Consider the following 24,726-nt stretch of genomic DNA (forward strand, 5'->3'; position numbering starts at 1 on the left):
AGGGGTGGTGAATGGGGGCCACTGTGAGTGCGGAAATCCAAGCGGGGAGGTGGGCGGTGGAAGTGCAGTCTGCCCTCTTCTGCCCTTCCGCAGTAACTGTGAAAGGGGTGTCACTTGGAATGTCCAAGTGAGAAGGACCCTCAGAATTGATCGGGATTCATCAGTCTCTTAAAGATGAGAAATAAAGCGGAGGCCGGGCACAAAGGCTCATGCCTATGATCCCAGCGTTTTGGAAGGCTGAGGTGGGAGGATTGCTTGAGCCCAGGGGTTCCAAACCAGTCTGGGCAACCCTGCCTCTACAAATGAAAAAAATAAAACATTAGCCAGGCATGCCTGAGTCCTGGCTACTCGAGAGGCTGAGGTAGGAGAATTTCTTGAGCCCGGGCAGTCGAGGCTGCAGTAAACTGTGATCGCACCACTGTACTCTGGCCTGGGCACACAGAGTAACACACTGTCTCAATAAAATAAAACTTTCTTAGAAAAGGAAAGTGTCCTGGTCGGGCGCCGTGGCACACGCCTGTAATCCCAGCACTTTAGGAGGCCAAGGTAGGCAAATCACTTGAGGTCAGGAGTTCGAGATCAGCCTGGCCAACATGGTGAAACCCTGTTTCTGCTAAAAATACAAAAATTAGCCGGGTGTGGCGGCGGACGCCTGTAATCCCAGCTACTCAGGAGGCTGAGGCAGGAGAGTCGCGCGAACGGGGGAGGCAGAGTTTGCAGTGAGCCAAGATCGCACCACTGCACTCCAGCCAGGGCAACAGAGCGAGACTCTGTCAAAAAAAAAAAAAAAAAAAAAAAAAAAAAAGAAGGAAAGTGTGTCCTGCCAAGACCCACAGCACTGTAGGTGACCAACTAGGAAAGGGACTCCAGCTCCCAAGAGCTGGCAAATAAGAGTGGTTGCATTTTTCTGTGGACCCGGAAGCAGAAGTAGGAGCTTATGGCAAAAGTTAGAAGGAGGCGGATTTTCATCTCATGATGAAGAATTTTCTAAGTGATGGGCACAGTTGTGAGCTGGGGTTAACTGGGAGCGGGAATGAGGCTGAGTGTGTGTCTCCCGTCCTGGTCGGCTCAATTCCCTCCCACACAGCCTAGGAGCTGGGATGTGTCTGAGAGCAGCGCAGCCACCGCCCTCTGCTGGTGGAATGCTGGTAGCACAGCTTTCCTGCTTGGCCACGTCGCAACCCTCTGGCCAGGCGAGGCTTTCCAGAGAGGAAGCAGCCCTTTGGGGTCTGAGAGCTCCCTGCTGGGAGCTTCGGGACGGTGGATAGGAGATATCCTCTGCACAGATGTGCCAAGAAGGCAGGCGAGGCCATCGGAATGCCCGCCAGTGTCTGTAACTCGGGAGTGAAGCCAGCAAATGCCCCAGGTGATTGTGTGCCCTGTCATCAGGTGACCCTGCTGCCCTTCCTGTGAGCAAGGTCTCCAGAACTGACAGGCGGGATGGGGCACTGGCCTGGATGTCTGCAAACCTGGGTGTGGCCTGGCACAGCCATCTCCCACTTACTCACTGGGTGACCTCAAGCAAGTGCCCTCCCCAAACTGGCCTTGCACTGGTGGTGGGGTGGAAGAGTAGGGACCCTGACCGCCAGAGAAAGGCTCGTGGGCAGGGGCTTCTCCGTGGAGCACACGCGAAGAACAACAAACTCAGCGGTGCTCCATGACCTCACCAGGCAGGGTCTGAATAACAGTTTGCCCTGATCCCAGATACCTTATACCCTCCTTCTCTCTCCCTCCAGCCTTTCCACCGGTGCCCTCATGCTCTGTTCCCTCAGACCTGCCTTCAGGAATGTTCTCAAAGCTTATTCAGAATGAGTTAACAGTGACCAGTAATATTTCCCACTACTCTCTCTTTAGGGGTATTTTTATTTTATTTTGAGGCAGCAAGGTGGAGCACCAAAGGAATGAATCCCTAATAGTAGAACTTCAGGTATCAGTCAACTAGAGAGTCCGAGATTCTTGTATAAGGCAAAAATACTCAGGCAAGAAGAAAGAGGAAATCTTCCCCCTTCCTTTGATACTGGTCAGACCACAGGCTGGAAGTACAGTATTGTTCTCAGCTCCGTGAGCCACACTTAAATTGGGAAATAGAGCAGAAGGTAATCTGAAGAAGGCAGCCATGATGGCGAAAATCCTTCTAGTCCAGCATGAATTGGAATGTTTGTACCCCGTTTCAGCACGCTCTGGAATTCCGCTTGCAGCAGCTGCCTCCCATTTTGCTGTCAGTCATTCATGAGGATTTCACAGTAACTTTGAGGACGGGAAACAAGCTATGTCAATTCCCTTTCCTCAGTCAGTTCAGCCTCTGCTCGGCCTCGGTCAGTTCAGCCTCTTCCTCTAGCTCACCTTCCCAGGGAAAGTAGAGTCTCAGAGGGCAGGAATAGCATCTTCTAGGCAGAGGAGGGGTGTCCTGTGTCTGGAAAGAAATGGGGACTCGGGGAGGTAGGAGGTGAAGTTGTAGATTCTAGTTTGAGCTTTGCCACTTAGTTGCTGCACGACCTTGGGCAAGACCATGAACCCTTCTGAGCCTCTGTTGTCTCATCTCTTAAGTTAGGGACATAATAACTCCTCCACAGAGGTAGTGAGACTCAAGATGCTTATAGACCTGTTTTTATAAGACCAAGGTTATGGAGATCATAACAAGTTAGTACATATTTAAAGTGCTTAGAAAACATTAACACACTGTAGGTTCTCTGTAAATGTTAGCTGCAATTCCACCTCCTGGAAGAGAGAATTTATTCACTTAACCAATTTTTACTGAGCACCTTCTCTGTACCAGGCACTGTGGGAAACACTGGGGACCCAGCAGTGAACAACACAGACAAAAACCCCAGCCTTCATAGGGCCTACACGCTAATGGAGGAGACAGATAATAAAGTGGATTATAGGGTATAATATAGTATAATAATAGAACAGAAATAGAATAGAATATAGAATAGAATAGAATAGAATAGAATAGAATAGAATAATGCTAGGAGGAGAAATTGATTAGGGAAGGGGACAGGGGTGTGGAAAGGTGGAGAGGTGGCTTAATTTAAATAGAGTGGTCAGGGAATCTGATTGGCTCAGTTTGAGTTGTAAGCTCATCCTGGCCCAATCAGCTGTGTGTTTGTGTGTGCAAGGGCACAATGGGGGCAGATAAGGGTATCTGATTGACTCAGCTTTAGTCAGATGCCCCTTATGATCCAATCAGTTTAGTGTGTGCTGGCAGTGGCCAACACTTGTGGTGCTAATATGATTGCTAGTGTCCGCATCTATGGGAGAGGGACATAGGAGTCATGGTGAGCTGCACAAACCCTCCAAAGGATTCTGAATTGAAGCAGGACTTCTGCCTGCTGGCCCACCTTAGCCTTTAATTTCCAGGGGCCAATCTAGCTTCAAGTCACCTTCCTCAGCTGTCAGGACTGAGGTGCCAGAGGTTGAGGGGTCTGCAAGGGTAACCACCACTGACTAAACCTGTCAAATGCCAGACACCTCCACACACTGTCCCTGTTCCCCTGTGACATGGGGCTGTTCTTCTCAGAAAGCTGCAGAGGCGGGACTTGAACTAGAGTCCATGAGACTCCCAAGCTGGAGTGCAGGTCTCAGCCGTGGTTCCCAAGTCCTGCTGCGGCGTCTGTGCTAGCGTGTGCACACCGCAGCCGCCTGAGGAGAGTGTTTAAAATGCTTGTTCCCAGAGGCCCTGACCTGACTCGGGAGGTCTAGCGGTGGTCCAAGATCTGTGTTTTTTGTTTCTGCTGGATTTTTTTTTTTTTTTTAGAAACAGAATCGTGCTCTGTCACGCAGGGTGGAATACAGTGGCGCCATCGCGACTCACCGCAGTCTCAACTTCCTGGGTCAATTGGCCCTCCCACGTCAGCCTCCCCAAGTTGCCGGGACCAGAGGTGCACACCACCATGCCTGGCTAATTTGTTTTCTTTTTTTGTAGAGACAGGTTTCACTGTGCTACCCAGGCTGGTCTTGAGCTCCTGTGTTCAAATGATCCTCCTACTTCAGCCTCCCAAAGTGCTGGGATTACAGGCATAAGCCACAGTGCCCAGTGCAAGGCCTGTTTTTAGCAGCACTTTTGGAACTGTGCTCCCCACCAGGCCTGGAGCCCCGGAGGCACACCCTCCCTCTCCTCCAAGCCATCTGTCAGTGCTCCCCCTTCCTCCCCAAAGCTTGCTCCTCTACCCTTCCTGTAAAGTTCCCAATCGAACCCCAGCCCCCATCACTATATTTGCAGGGTGCACTGCTGGTCATTCCCACTGGGCCTGGGCAGAGACTACAAATAAGAAAATTCCAGAACCTCAAAGGTCACCCTGCACAAAGCCCCATTGTACAGATGATACAAATGAGGCCCAGACAGGGATAGGGCTGGCTAAAGGCCACACAGCAGAGGGTGGAGCTGAGACCCTCCCACTGTCATGCAATGGCTAAGTACAAGGGCCCCTCTCTGCCACAGAGAAAGCATTGCCTTGGGCAGCTGGGAGGCAGCTTTTCTGGGAAAGGCCAGAAGGTGGCGGGGGGATACTGAGGCTGTGCTCCAGGGGTTTTCAGGGATTTGCTTGGATAGGCAAAGGTTATTTGGCAAAGGTTATTTGGGAGCGGACCTTCACAACCTCCATGGGCAGGAAGAAAATAGCTGTCCTTGTCACAGGCCTTGGTGGCTTCGTGTTGGGATATTGTCCACCCTGGCTCAGCCCCTGTCCATTCAGCAGATAAAACAACCCTACCAGGTTGGAGGGTTCCTCACACACTGCCCAGCCCCATTCTGTGCGTCTCCTGCCTCCCCACTCCTGGTATGTCTGTGCCTGCCTTCACCATCTCCTTCACCACAGCTGGGTGGCCAAGTCCCCTCTACTGTGTCAAGAACAGGTCCTGATCCCCTGGTTCAGCCAGCCACAGGCTCTCCGCAGCCATGGAAAAACGTGAACGTGAGCTGGGTTGAGTTTCCTGTCCTTTCCTGAAAATCCCCTGCCTCTCGGAGGCCTGGTGAGGCCCAGCCCCCTGGCCCAGGAGACTGCCCTGCCTTTCCATGATTAACAGGAGCCCTCCTTTCCCCTGCAAGGTCTGTTGCTTCCTGACAAAGGCCTAACGTACACTTGACTTTCCCCCCGGGGGACTTATACGGCACCCGTGCCACTGGCCGCTGGGTCTTCCTGCAACCCTGGCAGAGTTAGGACCTTTCCCACTGAGTCTGGGAGGACGGCAGACCTAGGTCCTGTTGTGAGAGAAGGAGTCAGCAGAACAGCCTAGGGTTCCATAGTAAGAGCAGGGGGAGGAGGAGGAGGAATTCCACAATTTCTGTGTCAATGGGAGCCCTTTCTCCCCTCCCTCACACTGAGCCCCCAGAAGGGCGCCCCAGGGCCATTGGGCAATAATAGAGAAAAGACAGCAGGTGGTGGTTCATGCCTGTAGTCCCAACACTTTGGGAGGCCGAGGCGGGCAGATCACCTGAGGTCAGGAGTTCAAGACCAGCCTGGCCAACGTGGTGAAACCCCGTCTCTACTAAAAATAGAAAAATTAGCCGGGTGTGGTGGTGCGTGCCTGTTATCCCAGCTACTCAGGGGGCTAAGGCAGGAGAATCATTTGAACCCAGGAGACAGAGGTGAGCTGAGATTGGGCCACTACTCCAGCCTGGGAGAAAGGCGAGACTCCATTTCAAAAAAAAGAAAAAGAAAAAGAAAAGAAAGCAGCTGAGTGTGTCCAGAGATCACAGCCAGCACCAGGCTCAGAAGAGCTGCCCACACTGAGTCCCCTGGGAGCCCAAAAACACAGGCACCACACACCTAAACCCCAGCCTTCATTGCTGGTCCTCCAGTGCTCAGGTAGGGAAGAATTAGAGTAGAAAATATAGCCGTAGGTTACTGGAAAGATAGTGGATCTGGCTAGAGGCCAGGGCACCACTGTACCCAGGGCATGTTCACCTCCCTTCCTCCTCCAGCAGCCCAACTCTGCTCGACAGCAGGACCCAGTCCCTGCCCTGGCCCTCTGAGCTGGTCAGGCAGAGTGAGGGCCTTCCCAGAAATATCACCTGCTTCTCACTTGTGGATGAGTTCAGTAGATATTTACTGAGACTCTTACTATGGGCCTGGCACTATGCTGGGTGTTAGGATACAGTAGTGACTAAAACAGACAGAATGTGGTGGAAGTGACATCCAAGGGAACCATCCCATCTTATTCATCTCTAGGTGGCCAGCTCCAGGCCCAGGGAGGGTCCTTGTCTGTGTTTGGTGAGCTGGGTGGAGATTCAACGTATGACCCCAGACCGGCAGAGCTGGAAGGGCCCTGATGGTCCAGGTCCACGGTGCAGACACTTTCTGAGCGCATGCACCAGGGAGGCTGGCCATGCCAGGCCAAAGGGTCTGTACAAAGATGGGTTAGACACATGCCCCACCCACGGAAAGCTCACCTTTGGTGAGGGTGACAGCCATGGCAGCCACTAAGCACAGTACAAAGGGGCTGTGCAGAGCACAGAGGCAGAGGGAGGAAGCTAACCTGCATTTTGCAGATGATAATAATAACTATCATTTATTGAGTGCTTCTGTGGGGCCAGGCACTGTGCCCAGTGAGTTTGTATTTATTGGTTCATGAGGACACTGAAGCCCTGGGAGGAAGGAACTTGCTCGGTCAGTCCTTAGCGTGAGCTGAGCCAAACTAGACCCTGACTTCTAGGGGTTCGGAGTGCAATATGTTCCTTCTCCCACTACCCCAGGCCCTAAGGATCAACCAGTCTCCACAGATGCAGCAGAGAGAAAGCTTGGGATGGGGAGGGTCATCTCAGCATTGGGCTGTTCACTTACAATGTAAAGGACATTTTCAAGGTCATAGATATCCCAGGGTCATTGCCTCGGAGGTGGTGCATCTCCTTCTCTGGCCCCTTACATGTCCCTCATGGAGCAAGGCTGAAGGTCTGAGTCACAGGTCCCCTGCCCAGCCCACAGATTCCATGGATTCCATGGGGACAGTGATGGCCCAGGGCTGAGTCTCTATGGTGTTTGGGCGGGGAAGATGGTAGGCACTGGGTTCCTGCAGAGTGTGCACGCTCTTGATGGACGGCAGTTCTCTCAGTGGCTACCCCTAAGACACAAGGCAGAGTGGCCCAGCCTGGGAGCGAGTGGATGGTGCCATGTGACCCACTCCCACTTCAATGACAACAGCATCTTTGCAGCTGGCAGCCTGTGGCTGGGGGAATCGTTTGATCCTGAGTATAGACCAGCATTGTGTTTGAGACCAGAGGGTGTAAGAAGCATGTCTGTGCCTCTGAGGTTTCATTCGTGTCTCACACTCCTCTGGAAACCCTCCACGATTATCTCATTTAAGATGAAAGTGCGGATAATCTCTTGGGAAGGCAACAAACATCCATGAAATAAAGCAAACAATACAAGACAGTGCTAAATGGAGAAGCAGGACAGTGTCACGGTGAGGCCCAGAGCACCACAGAAGGCTCTGCACCATGCAAATGGTACCCCCTTGAGTTGTACAGTGCACAGTTCATGCAACTGTAGAAGGGATCCTGATTAGGTCCACCGTTTATGGCATCATTAATTCAACAAAATTTGATGAGAGCTTACCATGGGTCCAGCACGATTCCAGACACTGGAGTTATAGCAGAGAACAAGACAGAGCGCCACCCTGCATGGAGCTTACATTCTAATTTGAATGTCAGACAGACTAAGGGCTGAGTCCTGGCTTTGCTGCTGTGTTAGTTAATCTCACTGAACTTCAGTTTCCTCATCTGCAAAATGGACACAATGACCTGTACTTCGTAAGGTTGTTGTGCTGAAAAATGGAAATAACACTTGGCTTCAGGTCTGACACATGGGAAGCCCTCAGTTAATGATAGCCAGGACGATCACAAATGCTGTGGGAAGAAGGGCTTAGAAAAGTTGAGGGAAAAGGGGCCGGAAGCAGTGACTCACACCTGTAACACCAACACTTTGGGAGGCTGAGTTAGGCAGATCCCCTGAGGTCAAGAGTTCTAGACCAGCCTGACCAACATGATGAAACCCTGTCTCTACAAAAATGCAAAAATTAGCCTGGCATGATGGCAGATGCCTGTAATCCCAGCTACTCGGGAAGCTGAGGCAGAAGAATTGCTTGAGCCCAGAAGGAGGAGGTTGCAGTGAGCCAAGATCATGCTATTGCACTCCAGCCTGGATGACAGAGCAAGACTCCATCTCAAAAAAAAAAAAAAAAAAAAAAAAAGAAAAGTTGAGGGAAAAGGAAGACCACAAGATGTGAGGTATACTAAGTCATCTCAGTGGGAGCAGGAGTTGGGGCATCTCTCGAGGGGTGCAGAAGCCCAGAGGAGCAGGCCTTTCTAAGGACTGTGTCACAAGGAAGGCAGGGAGGGGGCCAGTGAGGGGCACCCTGATTGGGGACCGTATTTTCCCAAACCAAGGGTCAGGACACACATGATCTGGCAGAGAAGATCTGTGTTTCCTTAGAGAAGAAGTCTGGGAAAAGGTGTGGTCATCCAAATATTGGGATTGGGGCAGATATCACTATTTTCATAGGACCTGAGACATCACGTTTAAAATTGGGTCTGTCACACTAGAGAAGTGTGACCCCTGTAGGGTTGAGCCAACCGAAGAATAAGGTTAGAGGGCAGGTGGGGGTGGGAACAGGGTGTGGTGCCCCTCGAGGGCCAGGGAGGTAAGTTGGATCTGATAAGACGGAGAAAGGGGAGCTGACTCAGTCAGGATTCCTGCTGCACACTGGCTGAGTGGCCCAAATCTCTGCCTCTCTAGGTCTCAGTTTCTGTCTCTGAAAAGTGGAGACATTGTTGAGGAGCAGAAATAACACAGACGTGGTTATCTGTTGCTAGCAACAGAAATCACTGCCAACCCCAGTCCTCTTATGCAGAAAGGGTTTAGGGGCTTCATAGAGTTAAAGGGCTAGGGCTGCGGCAGTGAAGAGCCAGACTTGGAACCAGATCAGCACCAAGACAGCTCCCGAGGGCCCAGTCCCAGCCCACCCTGGGTAGGAGTCTGACTGGCCAAACCCAGTCCCATGCCCTATCCCTGGACAGTAGAGGACCCTGGGTAGGAGGAGCCCCTGCTTCAACTTTGGTGGTGGGGCACTGCATCCCACCAGGACAGCCCACAGTGGGAGAGTCCTCCAAATCAGGAAGGGGGCTTGAATGCCCAATTGCCAAAAACTCCTACAGATAGTTATGTATGCCGTGGAATATTCTGGAGGAGTTGCACAAGGAAAGTAATAGTTATAGTAGGTTGATCTTGCTCTGGGGTTCGAGAAGAGACCAGCACCGTGGAGACCAATTAGAAGACTGGAGTGCCTCAGGAAGGCTACGGGCAGGGTGCACCTGGAGAGGAAGGAGCAGATGTAGAGGCATTTGTGGGGATTAACTCATCAGAGGCCTCTGGGAATCCTCTCTGAATACGGAGAGGTACAGGGAGTCTCAGAGGCTTAGCAAGGGGCTCAGGATGTTTACAGCTGTCAGGGCTCTAAGAGATCACGTGGCCCCAGATTGACATTCTCTGATCAACTGGTCGGGACTCCCTAGATTCTGTGCTGAGGACTGCTGGGCTCAGGCCGGACTCAGTGAGCGACTGGCAATGCCTCTTATAGATATAGAAACTCCAGGAGGGGCAAGAATACCACGTTCATTATCTCTGCCCCCCAGAAATGTCTCACTTTTCGCAGGGAGAGACTGAGACCTAGAGAGACAGAGATTCAGGCCACTCAGCCAGTGCGCAGCAGAGCTGAGATGAAAACCCAGGTCCCCTGAATCCCAGGCTGCTGCCCTTCTGCTGTAGCAGTGCTTTAGTAATGCTCCCCAAATCCCAGGTGGGCTGGGCAAAAAAATCACAACTCGAAACAAGTTTCCTTTCACGCTACAGGAGAAGTGTGGGGAATTGGGGTGTTACAGGAAGGGCACCTGGCGGGAGAATCCTCTTCCCTCCCCGTTCCTTGGGCCCGATGGCAAACGGAAGGAGGGGTTCGTATACTTTTGGCAGCAGCCCCCGCACACAGGAGAAGTTCTGGTGGGTCCTTTATGGAGAGGGCCCCTGGTATGGCAGAAACCCAGGCCTCTGGGCCAAAAAGCGGAGGGCAGACTTAGGAAGCTGCTCCTGACCTTGACGGAGCTCCACCTGCCCAGGATCCTCCATGCCTACATGTCCCTCTAGGCCACCCCCAGTCGGGGTAGCTTCCTCTGGGGAGGGGGTCCTGATGTTCAGGAAGGCCTCTGGTGGGGAGCCTGAAGGACGAAGGCCTGTTTGGGGCCCAGTCATGGGAAGATACTGAAGACCCCAGAGCTGACTCCCTTGTTGGTCCAGACCCCGTACCCCCAGCCCTCCCACCTGCTTGGAGAACACAGCTCTGTGGCGGGGGAGGAGAAAGCCCATGCTAGTGATGGCAGCCTCAAGATGGTGCAAGCACTGTCCTTTTCTTTTGATTTTCTGCCTAAACCAGAAATGTGCTTTTCCCACAGTTTGCATGCAGGCTGTCATGTAACTTTTTTTTGCCACTTCTCACATATCCAACAGTTACAGTATTTGTGTACCACACCCTCCCCCCACTGTAGGAGATTGAGACATCACGGTGGGACTGGATGTTGGGAGCCTCACCTTCCCTCTGCAGTCTCCCTGCCAGTCACATTTAAGGCCTCGAATGCTGGGAAGCAGGGATTTCACCATCTCAGGACACACCTGCCTCACCTCCCTCCCTGCAGAGCATGTTCTACCTCTCAACAAGAGAGTGCGGCCTTTGTCAAGACCACTGTCATCATGGTGCTCACAGCCTGGTGGCAGGGATGAACCAGGAACCAAAGGTCCTTCAGTGTGGAAGGAGCATTGGAGGCGGAGGTGTATAACCATGTGCATGGCATGGGCAGTGGACTGAGGGAGAGTGTTAAGGCCGGACCATGCTGGGATGATAACAGCTCTGATGCCTGGATAAGGAGTTTGGCTTTTAAGGTCTAGGTAGTAGGGAGCCATTGAAGATTTTGGAGCAGGGGAGTTATTTCATCAGAGTTGCATCCTAGGAAAATTAGGCAACAGTGTGTAAGGTGGATTGGAGAGAGAACTGAAAAGAGCAGACATTACAGGGAAGGAGATAAACCAGTGGGCCCACTTCAAAAATCCTGCCAGCTCTAGAGTGAATAAAGCCCTTGACTCAAAATAGATGGCCTAGAAGTCTGTCTGAGAGTCTAAAAACCCCAGGAGATTACACTTTTGGGCCAAGCAGCTTTCTCTAAAAGGCTTCTGTCAATATGTACATAGATGACCTGCAAGGAGAAATGGACTAACCCAATGTCTCCCAGTCCTCCTTGGAAGGTTTTTGTTTACTTGATTAATTGGCCAAAGCAAGCAGGGTCCTGAAACAGGAGACACAAGACAAGTACATCTTGATTGGGATGGAGGGAGAGAAAGAACACAGCCAGAGGCCGGGGCAGAAAGGACCACAGCAGAGGAGTTTGTGTGTGTGTGAGTGTGTGTGTGTGAGAGTGTGTGTTGCACGTGCAAGCATATACATGTGTATGTTGGGGACAGTCACTGGAAAACAGGGAACACCCTGTGGTGGGGCAGGCAGCACTTTGGATGAAGGACATCCATGTTTAGGAGCATGAGACCCCCTCCCGCCCCACAGTGGTACCCAGAGCTCTGAGCCTGCATGAACTCATTCTGGTTCTGTCACTGCCAAGTGGTGTGACCAGGGGCAAGTGTCCTCATTTAGTAGGTTTCTCTGGGTAACGCTAATGAAGATAATGTCTGTGCAAATGTTGGGGGTTGTGCAAATGTGAGTTGGGGGCAAAGCCTCCTTCAGGCCCAGCAGCCTGGAACACGGGGAGTCTGATCTCTACCCGGAAGGAGGGGTTTGTATACTTTTGGCAGCAGCCCCCGCACACAGGAGAAGTTCTGGTGGGTCCTCTATGGAGAGGGCCCCTGGTATGGCAGAAACCCATACCAGGTTTGGTATGATTTGGGGAGCAGGACTACAATACCTGTTTATAATGATTCTCTCTTTTAATATTAACTTCCAGTCATAGAAGAGAGAGCCAAGAAGACTGTAAGCAACTTAATCAGATGGTCGGGGATGCATGGGACAGCATGCAGTGAGGGAAAGTGATGATAGGGGTGGTCCAAGAAAAAACATCTTTCATACTGAGGCTTGGGATTCCGGCAGTAAATCACCCATCCACTGGGTTCAGCATTATCCACTGCCCTGGGTTCTCCTTTACATGCTCATCACCTAATGTGACTTCTATCTTCCTATTTGCTTTACCTGTGGTTTCTACAAATGAGCCTGTATTAAATGTGCATGATAATGTTCTTAATTTTGTCTGGGGAGACAGTTTCACTTCGCTGCCCAGGCTGGAGTGCAGATGTGCAATCTCGGCTCACTTCAACCTCCGTCTCCTGGGTTCAAGCAATTCTCATGCCTCAGGCTCCCAAGTAGCTGGGATTACAGGCACGTGTCACCACATCCAGCTAATTTTTGTATTTTTAGTAGAGCTAGGATTTTGCCATGTTGCCCAGGCTTGTCTCACACTCCTGAGGTCAGGTGATCCTCCCGCCTTGGCCTCCCAAAGTGCTGGGATTACAGGCGTGAGCCACCGCGCCAGGCCGATAATGTTTTTAATTGCTCACCCTCCCCAACAGGAGACAAGACTAACCTTCAGCTGCTAACTCTTAGAATGCACAAGTGTTTCAGGTGCTTCAGGAGGCAGGAGGCCCAGGCCCCAGCAGGCTACAGAGCCTCTAGGGTAGTGGTTCCCAGTCTTTGCTGCTCATTGAAATCAGTCTGGGAAACCTGCTAAAAATACCAGTGCCTGGCTCCTGCCTCTCGGATATTGGGATTAAATTGATATTTAATTGTTTGATCAATTAATCACTTTATTTTATTGATAATTTAACTGATAATTAAGTTGGTATTGCTCATTGGGTATTGGGATTATTTAAACTCCCAGATGATTCTAAAATGTAGCCCAGGTTGGCAAGCTCTAGGCAGAGGAGAGAGACTGGGTGAGAAAGAGTAGGAAGGGAGGGTCTCCAAGAACAAATCTAAGGGGCTTCACGACTGAGCTGCCGCTGACCCCTTGTGGGAACCACACTAGAAATGTTGAGCTCCTACTTCTGATTTTTTCTTTTTCTTGTTTTTTTTTTGAGATGGAGTTTCGCTTCTGCTGCCCAGGCTGGAGTGCAATGGCACAACCTTGGCTCACCGCAACCTCTGCCTCCCAGGTTCAAGTGATTCTCCTGCCTCAGCCTCCTGAGTAGCTGGGATTACAAGCATGTGCCACCACACCCAGCTAATTTTGTATTTTAGTAGAGACAGGGTTTCTCCATGTTGGCCAGGCTGGTCTCAAACTCCCGACCTCAGGTGATCTGTGTGCCTCAGCCTCCCAAAATGCTGGGATTACAGGAGTGAGCCACCGCGCCCGGCCTCCTACACTGATTTCTAACAACTTCCCTCCCTGGTTTACTTGGTGTCTCACCTACATCCTGAAACAGAAGCCAGCATAGCAGAGATGCCTTAGAGGCAGACAGCCAAGTGCAGGTGATAGCTCCTCACTTCCCAGCTGAGTCACCTTGGGCAAGTCGCCTCCAAGAGCTCAGTGTCTCATCCATAAAATGAACTATTACCAGAGGGTTATAAAGATTCAATAAAACCTTATAGGGTTGTTACAAGGATTAAATTTTAAAATGTCTATAAATTGCTTAACATGGCCAGGTGTAGTGGCTCATGCTTATAATCCCAACAATTTGGGACGTTGAAGCAGGTGGATCACCTAAGATCAGGAGTTCGAGACCAGCCTGACCAACATGGTGAAACCCCGTATCTACTGAAAAAAATTAGCTGGGCACTGTGGCACATGCCTGTAATCCCAGCTACTCGGGAGGCTGAGGCAGGAGAATCGCTTGAACCCAGGAGGTGGAGGTTGCCGTGAGCCGAGATTGCACCATTGCACTCCAGTCTGGGCAACAAGAGTGAAACTCCATCTCAAAAAAAAAAAAAAAAAAGAAAAAAAAAGAAAAAAAAAAAGGAAAAAATTGCTTAACACGAGGCCTGGCACTTTGCAATCGCTCATCAGATAGTCTTTGATTATCACTATTGTCTTCTTCATGGTAGTTCTGGCATTGCCATCCCACATTTTTTTCATGTGGACTCAGTGGATTCCTGTGTTCTGTGCTGGTACATCAGAAGCATGGCACTCTGTGGTTGCAGGTATATCTTGCTTCATAAAGTAAAAAGGGGAATCATGAAAAAGTAGTAAGGGTATCAGACCAGGGTCTGGGAATCTGGGAAGCCCAGAGAGGCCAGGGGTTATGTTCAAGGTCACTGGGCCAGTGAGTGCTGGAACTGGGTGTGGAAATCCTGCCTCCTGCTCAGTCTGTTATTTCTGCCTCGCTAAGCTGATTCTCTAGGTAAGAAAATATTTTGCTTCCATGTACAAAATTCAGCTCTGCAGTGATGGAAGAATCTAGGAAGCTGAAGCTGCAATGCAGGTTGGTTTGAAACTGTCTCATCCCCAGTCAGTTCACTGGGTTCAAAAAAATCCTGGACAGGGGCTGAGAGCACCTACCACTTCCCTGGACAGCCTGCTGGGTGAGCTACACCCACGGACTCACCATGCCGCCAGCCTTTCCAAGGGAGGGCCCAGGCATGGCTGCCTGAGTGCATGCCACACACACACACACACACACACACACACTGAAATGCACTTTCAATTAATTATGTAATTTTATTTAATTTCAAAGATGTGTTTTCCCTGGTCTTATTCTGTTTTATGTTGCTGTAACAAAAACCACAGACTTGGCAATTTATAATACACAGAAATGTATTCGGCTTATGGTTCTGGAAGCTGGGAAGTCAAAGAGCATGATGCAGTTATCTGGCAAGGGCCTTCCTGCTGTGACATCCCATGGCAGAAGGTAGAAGGGCAAGACAGAGAGAGCAAGAGAAGACCAAACTCACTTTTATAACAAACCCACTGACAATAACTAACCCACTCCCAAGATGAAGACATTAATCCATGCGTGAGGGCTGTGCCTAATCTGACCTAATCATCTCTTATAACCACTTCCCAACACTGTAGCATTGGAGACTAAGTTTCCAATGCGTGAACTTTGAGGAACATATTCAAGCCATAGCACCCTCCAAACCATCCTTGTGGTAGCAAGGGTGTAGAGAAACCTGTATGAACAAATACATTTATGTTGCACAAAAGCTTTCGAAACATGTAAATCTGGTAGGCGCCAGTCTGCATATTATTCTTTAAGACCTGTTTGCTTGAAACCAGAGAGGAGTATTTTTCAATCAAGGCTATGGGAGGTGTGTTTTTTGTAATAATATCTGTTTTTTAATAACAATTTTATGTGTTAGAATTGGAAGCTGCTAGTAATATCCAACTATTCACATGTTGTCACTATTAGCATTTTGATGTATTTTCTTGTAGATCGGTTTTTTAAAAAATAGATAGGGATCCTTTTATATATACAGGTTGAGCATCCTAAATCCAAAAACCCAAAATCCAAAATGCTCCAAAATCTGAAACATATTGATCACCGACATGATACTCAAAGTAAATGCTCTTTGAAGCACTTTGGATTTTGGATTTTCGGATCTGGGATGCTCAACCAGTAAGTAAAATGCAAATATTTCAAAATCTGAAAAATAAAATAAAAATCTGAAACATTTCTGGTCCCAGCACTTTGGATATGGGATACTCAACCTGTATAGAGCTTGATTCTGTTTTACTAAGTGTAGATCTTTAGCAATGCTCATGCCACTAAATATTCTTCGAATATATGATTTTAAATGACCTCAGAATATTCAATTACATGAGTGTACTGTAATTTATTTTGACAATGTCCCCATTGCTGTCCCTATGATAAATAACATGGTGGTGACTGTTTTAGTGTGCTTCTCTGTTGATTTCCCTGGGGTATATTCCCAAAGCAGAATTATTGGTCAAAGGTCATGAACCTTTTAAAAGTGTTGGAGACGTTCTGTCAAGTGGACCTCTGGAGAAGTTGCCCTACTTGACACTCCCACTCATCCTGGAGCAGGGCATCCATGCCCCTCTCTTGGGGCTGGGGATCAGGTTATGTCTAAAAGACACCCTATCTGCCAATAACTCTGTCTGTTGGCATTGGCACACAGGGTGTATTTGAGATACAACCTGATCCCCAACCCTGGGCTCTTCCTTGGGAAGACTCAGAGTGCACAACAGCTGCCATTCAACATTTGACATTGAAGGGCTGTCCCAGCAAAGACGGGCTGGACTTGTTCTGTGAGCCCTCCAGGATAACGCCCACAAGAACAGGGTGAAGATCTCCCTAAGGATTATGGACTCCAAAGAATAGGTCTCTTCCTCCACCCTCCACCCCAGGCAGCAAGGTCTCTGCCCCAGCTCTGTTGAGACTGAAGTTCTCTGAGGTTGGAGGACCAGATGGCAGGTTAGAGCCCTGGACTTCTGAGAACCCTACCCCTGGGATAATTCTGTGCGCTGACCATCTAAACAGTCATTGTACAGTCATGTAACATTGAAAAATCTTGACTCCATAGAAGCTCACTGAAACTCTGTTTTCTTAGTTGTACAATGGGCTTGTGATGAGGATTAAATTTGATTATATTTGTAAATCAATACAAATGTGTTTATAGTAACATGCTATTACATTATCAATAGGCATGTGTTAGTGTTGGTGTTAGTGTATTAGTATGAAGCATGAGAAAACAGTATTGTGTAGCAGTTAGGAACCAGGCTTTAGCAACAGAACCAAGTTTGGTCTCTGGTCACACTTCCTATACAGAAACAGTAACTTGTACAACAGAGGCATATGTGGAGCTTGGGGAGAAAATTGCTAATATTTTTTTAAAAATTTACAATCAGCTTCCTTTACAACATTTGGCAGAGGCATTTTGTTTTTTCTTTAACTTTTACTTTTGTTAAAGTAATAAATGTGCAGAGGTCAGAAGGTCTGATAATACTCTACAGCCTGTAGCACTGCAAAGTGACATGCTGGAGTTGGCTGGTGCTGGCTCGTGAGAGCCTATTGGTAAAATTTTTAGGAATTTAGGAGTTTTGCAAGCTGGTTGTTAAACAGAGCCATTATTGTAAATTACATTGAATAAACTTACAATTAAGTTATAGTAAAAGCAGAAGTACTAAATATTAAAAATGTATTATTTCCCAATTATTTTGCTGTTATCTGTGTTCTTGAGGTTATCTGTGCCTATTACATTTGCATAGTGGAAATATTCTATAATAGTGTGCTGAGAGCCTCTTCTATCTCTGTATCTGGTGACGTTAGCCTGAAATCAGTGATCGTGGGAATATTTACACCGCCAAAATTGGCAAACGCTATGAATCGGGGCCTTTTTTTATCTGGAGACCCGGTTGTTAAGCATCTACAACCCACTACTGCCTAGAGCCACAACCCCTGTCCCATCTTGTGACACCCCTGCATTTCCTACTCTGGTTTTAGCTGTTTCTTTGTGCACTTACCCCCATATTTCCTAATTACATGCTTTTACCACTGCATCTTGATTTTCAAATATTAGACATGGCCTATTGGCTCCCTATTATGGAAAATGAGGCTCTAGCTTTTTTCCAGCTCTGTCTCTCTTCTTACTACACACACATACACACTTTCCTTGCCTCTGTCTTCTCAGTACAGCATAGCACAATTCTTGCTTGAGATATAAATATTCAGGTTTAACATTATTACAATCATGTAAATATTGTACATAAAGCATTAAGCACTGTGATCACATTAGCTTTCTTTTCTTTTCTTTTTTTTTTTTTTTTTTTGAGACGGAGTCTCCCTCAGTCATCCAAGCTGGAAGACAGTGGCATGATCATGACTTATTGTAGCCTAGGCCTCCTGGGCTCAAGTGATCCTCCCACCTCAGCCTCCCAAGGAGCTGGGACTGTAGGTGTGTGCCACTACGCCCAGCTAATTTTTTTGCTGTATTTTTTGTAGAGGTGGAATTTTGCTGTGTTTCCCAGGCTGGTGTCGAACTCCTGGGCTTTAAACGATCCACCTGCCTCAGCCTCCCAAAGTACTGCGATTACAGGTGTGAGCCACTGTGCCCAGCCTACGTTAGCTTTCTCAGACAGCATTTTTTCTTGGAGGTAATAATTGCATTTTTAAATTTGCTTGATGTCTCTATAGAAAAGTGGTTTTCAAACTGTTTTTTTAAGCAATGGAGCTCATCAGTCTCTAGAAAGACTTGTCTCCTTCCTGAGTGCAGGACTGTGGCCACTCCCCCTTCTAAATAGTGTTGTTGCCTAACCTGCCCCTCCTATGTATCACCCGTGGGCTGCTGGCTAGAAGCTCCTGTTATCTGATGGCCACCTATTGACTGGTTTGGTGCCTCTCAGATTTGCCTGGGCTGGGCTGGCTGCCAAACACTTAATGCAGACAGCCTTGCTCAGGGAGCACTCCAATGCAGCTTTTGAGATCAGACGGAAGGAATGACTCTGGCAGAGAGTAAGTGAGCTGTGGAAGCAGATGATACAGGGCCTATCCGCCCATGAAAAGTCTGAGCCGCAGAAGGGGAGCTGGCCAACAGTGACCAGTAGGGTTCAAGAACACTCGCTTTTGAGAATCACACCTGTGTGGAAATCCCAGCTGTGCTTTCAGCTGCTTGACCTTGGGCAAGTAGCTTAACCTCTCTGGGCCTTAATTTCCTCATATCTAATTAACAGGGTTGTTTCCAGAGTTGAAGATAATGTGTGTAACCCTAATACATCTCAGAGTCACATGTGACCCAGCCTCTGCTTAGAGTCTCATTTTTAAAAAATCATCTTCAGCTGAGAGCAATGGCTCACGGCTTTCGAAGGCCAAAGCAGGTGGATCACCTGAGGTCAGGAGTTCAAGACCAGCCTGGCCAATACACGGAAATCCCATCTCTACTAAAAATATAAAAATTAGCTGGGCGTGGTGGTTGATGCCTGTAGTCCCAGCTACTCAGGAGGCTGAGACAGGAGAATCGCTTAAACCCGGAAGATGGAGGTTTCAGTCAGCCAAGATCATGCCACTGCACTCCAGCCTGGGCGACAGAGTGAGACTCTGTCTCAAAAAATAAAAAAATAAATAAAAGTTAATATTAAAATTTAAAAACTTTCTTTTTTATTTTATTTTTTTTTGGAGACAGAGTCTTACTCCGTCACCCAGGCTGGAGCGCAGTGGTGCGATCTCAGCTCCCTGCAATCCTCCCCTCCTGGGTTCAAGCAATTCTTGTGGCTCAGCCTCCCGAGTAGCTGGGATTACAGGTGCCCACCGCCACGCCTGGCTAATTTTTGTATTTTTAGTAGAGACTGGGTTTCTCCATGTTGGCCAGGCTAGTCTCAAACTCCTGACCTCAGGTGATCCACCTGCCTCAGCCTCTCAAAGTACTGGGATTACAGGAATGAGCTACCGTGCCTGGCCTAAAAAAATTATATTCTAACAGCCCGAAAGTAATTTAAAATATATGCCAAGCCTAATTACATCTTTCATAGAATATTGAAAGAGTATTCAATATTCATAGAATATTCAGTATCAGTTATGATATCAATATTCTCCAAATCCTTTTTCTCTATCCTCTAATTTTCCACAATATACAACATCAGTGAAGTTCTCCTGGGTCCAGCCTCTGAGGCTTTTTTCCCCTCTCTTTCTCTGCCTCATTCTGCATCTTCCATACCACTGCCATTTTCTCCAGTCCTGTTTTTTCTTCTACCCATCCTGTCATGGCTCTGTTGCAAAAGATCAAACGATCTGGAAATGAGCCGATAGAGAGGCAGGCAGGAAGTGGTGGGGAAGAGGTCATGGCAGGACACACACTCTGAAATAACTCTTCTTCATCTCACTGGGAAGTGCTAGGCATGTGCAGTAGCAAGGACTTTGCAGAAATTGGTTCTCTTCCTCCTTATGATTCTGATGAGGAATCTGAAGGAGAGAGAGCGGTATGACCTCCTAGACCTCCCTCTTTTCTGACCACCTACCCACTGTTAGCAGATGGACAGTAACTGGAGAAACCTCCTTGCTGCTTCTTCTTCAAACTCCCCAAAAAAGTAGCATGAAAAAGACCTGAGATATGGAAGCCTAGCTTCTGCCTATTCCCCCTCCCTTCTCTGCCACCTTTGTAGCCGCTAAACATGGAACAGCTCTTCCACACCCATCCACACTGCTTGTTCCATCCTTTTGTGGACTCACCCCCTCCCAGGAAGTCATGGACTGAGCACCTACTGGGTACCAGACCTGTAAGGGGCTGGAGATTCAGAGACAAGGATGTCAGACTCTGTCCTCAGTTGCTCACAGGCAAACAGAACCAAACTGCAAATCAGATCTGGCTGTGGTTTTGTTTGTTTTGAGACAGAGTCTCGCTCTGTCACCCAGGCTGGAGTGCAGTGGCACAATCTTGGCTCACTGCAACCTCTGCCTCCTGGGTTCAAGCGATTCTCCTGTCTCAGTCTCCTGAGTAGCTGGGATTACAGGCGTGTGTCACCACGCCTGGCTAATTTTTGTATTTTTAGTAGAGATGGGGTTTCTCCATGTTGGCCAGGCTGAGCCCAAACTCCTGACCTCAGGTGATCTGCCCGCGTTGGCCTCCCAAAGTGCTGGGATTACAGGCGTGAGCCACCGCACTCGGCTTGGTTGTGTTATGGAGGGAAGCACAGAATGCTGTGAGAGCACAGAGGAAGAGATCTTCACCCACTAAGGTATCAGGGAGGACTTTCTGGAGGAGGTGTCATCTAAGCTGTACAATAAGAAGTGCTGTCATATATTGAGCATTTACTGATATTCTCTTCACTAAGTGCTTTGGTGTGCATATTGGCTCACATAATCTTCACAACAATGCTAAGAAGTAGACATCGCTATTCTCATTTTAGAGAGAGGAAACTGAGGCTCAGAGAAGTTCATTAACTTTCCTAAGGCCACAACTTTCACTGCTAAAAGGTAGCAGAACTGTGATTCAAACACAGGCCTGTGTGACTCTGAGGCCTATGCTTTCAACCACAGGGTAATGTATACCGGTGTTGAAGATGTACACTGCACAAGGATGCTCGTTCATATCGTGGAGAGAATGGCTTGTGTAAGAGTGTATAGGCAGACCCAGAGATTCAGGCCTCTCCGCTGACTCCCGGAGCAGCAGGAAAGAGCCTCCTCCTGATCCAAACCTGACTCTGCCCTGGGGGAAGCAGGGAGTGGGGGCCCCAGGGAGAGTGGGTGCACCCCAGCGTCTGGGTGTGCGTGAACGGGGCAGAACGTGGGCCTGTGTGTGTGCCACCAGGGCTACTGCCCGTCAGGCTTTGGTCATTCCAGCTTAACTTTAAACACTTTTACTTCGTGCAGGGGCACCTTTTCCTCATTTGCAGAGGTGTGTATGAACGAGCAGCAGCCTGCCCCACCACGGCTGTGCGGCCTCCCTGCACCGTTCAGTATTGGGGAGGACACAGCCACAGAGCAATGTGGCCCAGCCTGACTTGGCCCAGCAGGGCCCAAAGACAAAAATAAAACACAGGTGATTCCTCCAGGACATTCCAGTCCAGTTGAGGGGCCCAGAAAAAAGGCACTCCATTCAAGGCCACCCCAGGGCCATCAAACTAATCTCCTTCTCTCTCTCTCTCTCTTTCTCCTCTGCAGACAGGCAGGATTGAGCCCAACTACCCCAAGGTCTGCGGCCACCAGGGCAATGTGCTGGATATCAAATGGAACCCCTTCATTGACAACATCATTGCCTCGTGCTCGGAGGACACGTCGGTGAGCGGAGGGGTGCTCCTGGAGGAGGGGGGGCTCAGGCCCTTCCCTGCTTCCTCGGGAGGCCTCTCTTCCTCCCCTCCCCTCCTCCTTCGCCCTTTGCCCTTCTTTTCCTCCTCTTTGTCATCCTTCCAGCAAGCCCTACGATGGGGATGGGATGGGAGCTAGGAAAGAACCAAGGGAAAAAATCTCTGCTGGATTCCACAGATCTGTGTTTTCAGTGTGATTGAGCTTGGAGGTGTTGCTTTTGTAGGTGAGAATTAGAATTTAAAAATTAAGGGTGTGATTCAGCATTCGTCTATGCTCTCTAAAGAAGGGCAAGGGAAAGAATATGAACAAGGAGGGAGGGAGAAAAGGAAGGAACTGGATGGGCATGAGGAAAGGAGCGCCTGTTCTTTGCAGCCTGGGCAGGGTAAATGTACCCTCTGGTTTGTCCTCTCTGAGTCGTGGTTTCTAGGAAAGGAGACTTAGCTGAGAGAAGAGTCCTGACTTTTCCAAGGACCCACACTGGTGACCCAAAATTTGAACTCCATGTGTCCCAGCATTCAATGAGAAGAGAGAAGAAACAGGAGAAGGGAGATAAGTCAGAGAGATCAGAGAGGAGACAAAGAGAACAGGGAGAGAAGAGATAGGAGAAATGGAGACGGGAGGGAAAGGGGGAAAGAGACAATTTAGAGAGGAGGATAAAGAATCTAGGGAAAGTGGCCTGGGAACAGTGGGTTCATGCCTGTAATCCCAATGCTTTGGGAGGCCAAGGCAGGTGGATCACTTGAGGCTAGGAGTTTGAGACAGCCTGGGCAACATAGTGAGACCCCCATCTCTACAAAAAAATTGAATTAAAAAAAAAACAAACAACTAGCTGAGTGTGGTGGTGCACACCTGTAGTCCCAGCTACTAGGAAGGCTGAGGTGGGAGAATCACCTGAGCCTGGAAGGTCAAGGCTGCAGTGAGCAGCAGTTGCACCGCTGCACTCCAACTCGGGTGACAGAATGAGACCCTGTCTCAAAAAAATAAAATAAAAAAAATAAGAGTTCGAGCGTGGTGGCACATGCCTATAATCCCAGCACTTTGGGAGGCTGAGGCAGGTGGATCATTTGAGGTTAGGAGTTCAAGACCAGGTTGGCCAACATGGTGAAACCCCATCTCTACTAAAAATACAAAAATTAGCCAGGCGTGGTGGCCTACCCCTGTAATCCCAGCTACTCGGAAGGCTGAGGCAGGAGAATCGCTTGAACCTGGAAGGCGCAGGTTGCAGTGAGCTGAGACCACTGCACTCCATGCACTCCAGCCTGGGCGACAGAGCAAGACTGCCTCAAAAAAAAAAAAAAAAAAAAAAACAAAAAACAAAAAACAAAAAAAAAAAACGAGAGAGAGAGAATCCGGGGAAAGTAACATTAGAAACTACGTTCTGCCCACTCCTTCCTCAGACTCTACCAACTTTCACCAGTGGAGGTAGGGTCAGAGGTGCTGGCAGTGGCCTTCCAGAGGGAGGGTCCCATACTGTGTTCCACACTGCCCCTGAGCAGCATCCGTACACCAGCTTGGAAGAAAGAGGAGATTTCAGAGCCTCAGCTGAGCTGGTGAGGAGGGCCCTGGTGTTCCCAGATGAAGGAGGATCAGCCTAAGCCCCTGATGTTCCCAGGCAAAGGAAGATCCCAGCCTTTTAGTCAGGCCACAAGCATCCACCTGATGCTCAGTGGCAGAGCCTGGGTACTGATCAGATTTTCAGGAATGTTGGAATGGAAAGGAACTTCAGCGCTCATGTCTTCCTGTCTTCCCAGACTGGACTGTGAGCTCTTGGGAGCAGAGACCGTAACCTATTTGGTTCTGCACCCCATGCATCCAGCACAGGGCCTGGTACCTAACAAATGCTTAGTAGGTGTTGGGTAGGATCGATGGTTGCATGGATGGATGGATGGATGGATGGATGGATGGATGATTGGATGGATAGATGGATGGATGGATTGTTGGATGGATGGATGGATGGATGGATGGATGGATGGATGGATGGATGGATGGATTATTGGATGGATGACTACATTGATGGATAGAGAGATGAACGACGAATGAATGAAATAGATGACTGACAAGTGGGTAGGTGGATGAATGAAAGATAAACAAATGAACGAGTAAATTAATATAGTCTATCTAATCAGCTATCCAAAGAAAGAGAGATTCACAGTAAATAGCCTCCATCAGTTCACACGCTGGGGGTGAGGTCAGCTGACACAGTACCTAGTACATGGGAGAGTGGTGAGGTGACTGGAAGGGTGGAGTGTGCTTGACCAGCCCAGAGTCCATCACAGAGGGCTCCTGAGAGTGGCAGCAGTGAAGGCAGGGCCCTTGGGAGCAGAGAGAGCAAGAGCCTGTAGTGAAGACGGTCCATCAGTCTTCAGCAGCCCCAAAACCAAATTAGGGACTGTGGTCAGGGGTCAGGACATAGGCAGGCCAGGGCTGCAGAAGGAAGGGCACAGACGCTGGAGCTGGGGGACACAGAGAGTTCACCGGTTGCTTCCTGGGCTGGGAAGGAGGCAGATGAGCTGGTGGAGGCTGGAGAGCCCAATGGCCAGCACAAGAGACCTGGGCTCAGTGGAAGAGACGGCAGGTGGAGGTGCTGCCCATCCTTCTCTACTGGGTTCAGGGAGCCCAAGAAGGAATGCGGTGACCACAGCTGGCTCCATCCCTGCCTGCTGAGGTGCTGGGAGAGTGGCGGGAAGGACTGACCCCAGCTGGTGTCACCAGCCAGCAGGTAGTAGATGCCCCTGGAACTCAGGACTGCTCCTCTACCTACTCTGGGCTGGGCCTTTCACATACATTTAGCTCTTAGAGCCACTCTGTGAGACAGGCATTGCCACCCCCAAACTGAGGATTGGTAGGTAGGTCACAAGCCAGGAAGTAGAGGAGCAGGGATTTTACCTGGCCCACTCACTGCAGAGCCCATGCTCTGCCAAGCTTCCTCGCCACAGACAGCCAATGCCATCTCCCAGTGGCTCCTGTCTTAGCCAGAGACCCAGCTAGGATAAGA

At 49.2% G+C, this 24,726-nt stretch overlaps 1 protein-coding gene across 1 annotated transcript in view; it reads left to right on the top strand.

The window, feature by feature from the left end:
• The window catches only part of CORO2B (coronin 2B), a 150,050-nt gene that overhangs the window by 96,013 nt on the left and 29,311 nt on the right, over positions 1–24,726 (top strand). The window contains exon 3 of the mRNA XM_008016105.3: positions 21,588–21,704. Coding sequence (XP_008014296.1) covers positions 21,588–21,704 — 117 coding nt within the window. The remainder of the gene's footprint in view (positions 1–21,587; positions 21,705–24,726) is intronic.

Source organism: Chlorocebus sabaeus, chromosome 26 (assembly GCF_047675955.1).
Source record: "Chlorocebus sabaeus isolate Y175 chromosome 26, mChlSab1.0.hap1, whole genome shotgun sequence".
In the NCBI taxonomy this organism is placed as follows: Eukaryota; Metazoa; Chordata; class Mammalia; order Primates; family Cercopithecidae; genus Chlorocebus; species Chlorocebus sabaeus.